The sequence below is a fragment of the Bison bison genome, unplaced genomic scaffold, assembly GCF_000754665.1.
Source record: "Bison bison bison isolate TAMUID 2011002044 unplaced genomic scaffold, Bison_UMD1.0 scf7180017847245, whole genome shotgun sequence".
Classification (NCBI taxonomy): domain Eukaryota; kingdom Metazoa; phylum Chordata; class Mammalia; order Artiodactyla; family Bovidae; genus Bison; species Bison bison.
In genome coordinates, this window is record NW_011477818.1 from 3,796 (window position 1) to 5,801 (window position 2,006).

A 2,006-nucleotide genomic window follows, 5' to 3' on the forward strand; every position below is an offset into this window, starting at 1 on the left:
AGCAGAGCTTTTGGGGAAAGACACCCGGGCTCCCCACCCGGAAGGCCCCCCAGACTCGGGGTGAAGGTCCAGCTGCTCCTGGGAGGGGCAGCGCCACCGCCCTCAGGGCGGCCCACACCCTCCTGCCTCCAGCACAGAAATAAAGGCCTCCGGGCCCTCCCTCTGAGCCCGCGGTGCTGTGGTCCCATTGGTGGTGCGTGTGCGCGTGGTGTGGAGGCGGCGATCGCTGGTGAAGTGAGCAGTGGGCAGTTTGGGTGTCAGAGGCTGTGGGTTCAGGGTCCCGTACGCAGAGTCCACAGGCCTTGGGCAGAGCTCAGGCTGCAGACTTGGGGTTTGGGCCTTGGGGGGAGATCCAGCGAGAATATTGTGCTCTGGTGCCACATGGATGCCAAGTTCTCCAGGGGGCCGGGTGGTGCTGAACCCAGGTCTCCAGGGCCAGCTGTGCCTGAAGGCACCCCTGTGGGGAGCACAGTGCCAGCCACAGCCCCCGGGAGCACAGTGGCCACGGGCACAGCAGCTTCACTCACAGGCCCAGGTGCACGGGGGAGGCTGTCTCTGGGCCCTGACTCCTGGCTGCCGGCACACAGTCCTGAGGCCTGCAGGCTGCTCGCTGCTTGGGACAGGCTCCTCTCTCTGCGGTGTGAGCTCTGCTCTGGGCCTCGGGGGCTCTGTGGCTTCTCACAGGAACAAGGGGATGCACCCCTTCAACTCCAGCCGCGTTGCCATGCCCAAGGCTTTTGCAAGAAGCAGAGCTGGTTTTGGAAGCAGGCTCGTCATATAAACACTTTTAGTAAATTCTTGTAGGATTCCCCACATGGCCCCATTGCTTTGTGCCCAGACCCGCGAGTCACTGAAGCTCCTGCCTGGGTTGCTCCTGCTGGGTGGCTGGGGGACCCCTCGCAGGTCCCAGAGAGGGAAGTACACCCACAGGCCAGGCCCCTGCCCTGTTCTGGGTGAGCAGGGCGGGGTCGCAGACCCGAGGCGCACTTGGAGGCTGTGCTGGATGCCCCCCACAACTGGTCAGCCAGTTTGGGTGCTGGACGCCCTCCCTCTAGACAGACTTCCCACTGATTCAGCAGAGACACAGGCACATACAGGGCTTTCCCGATGGTGCAAAACCAGTGTTTACTCTGATTTCTTCCCGAGGTGCCCAGGGCCATCAGGCTGCGTGCTCTTGTCCGGTCACGGCGGAGCCCCACAGCACCAGGAAGTCTGGGGCGAACAAGGCACAGAGGTGACACCATCTGGGGTGGGGAGATGTCCCAGCACCAGGAAGGAGGGGCCGCTGGCCACAGTCAGGACTGCCGGGACCCCTGAGGGACAAGGAGCCCTGGTGTGCATCCAGGGGTGCACGTGGAGCCAGGTATGTGGAGCCAGGGCCTCAGGGCACTCACAGCTCCACACGGCACATCCTCCTGCCAGGCCCATTCCTCGTGGCCCTGTCACGGGCTGTCCGGGTAACTCACCACAACCATGTGGGGGTCTGGAGTGGCCTACCACCCCCTGAGGAGCTGCGACCCCGGGAGACAGTGCAGAGAAGACGAGGCTCAGACCGAAGGGGGCTGGGGACTTAGGCGGCTGTGTCTCTGGCCAGGCGTGGAGGGGCAAGGGTGAGCTGCTGTCGGCCTGGGGCCCTGCCCAGGGAAACCCCGAGGGGCTTGGACGGGGGCTGAGTGAGGACCTGAGTGTCCCTGGGGTGGCAGGACCCGTGCAGAGTGTGTGGCCAGGTCAGGAGTCAGCACGTAGACTGAGTCAGTGATGGACCGACGTCCCGGGATGTGTGACCGCAGCGGCCTCCTCCCTGTGGGCTCTGCCGGCCTGTCTAGGCCTCGCTCCGGTACCGCAGGCGGGAGAGCCGGTCCCGGACGGCCTGGTCGCTCTCGGCACCACCCTCGGCCAGGTGGACCACCCTGCCGGCCAGGACGAGGTCCTGCACCTTGTGTTTAGTCACGGAGACCAGGCCGGGCGGGCTGGGGCTGGCTGGGCCCGTCAGGGGTATGGAGGCA

The 2,006-nt window shown here is 65.4% G+C and overlaps 1 protein-coding gene across 1 annotated transcript in view; it reads right to left on the minus strand.

Moving 5' to 3' along the window:
* Nucleotides 1-1,100: 1,100 nt before the first annotated feature.
* LOC104990256 (protein ITFG3) overlaps nt 1,101-2,006 on the minus strand; it is an 8,574-nt gene continuing 7,668 nt past the window's right edge. Inside the window, exon 6 of the mRNA XM_010842261.1 lies at nt 1,101-2,004. Within this exon, the coding sequence (XP_010840563.1) occupies nt 1,823-2,004 (182 nt within the window). The 3' untranslated portion in view covers nt 1,101-1,822. The remainder of the gene's footprint in view (nt 2,005-2,006) is intronic.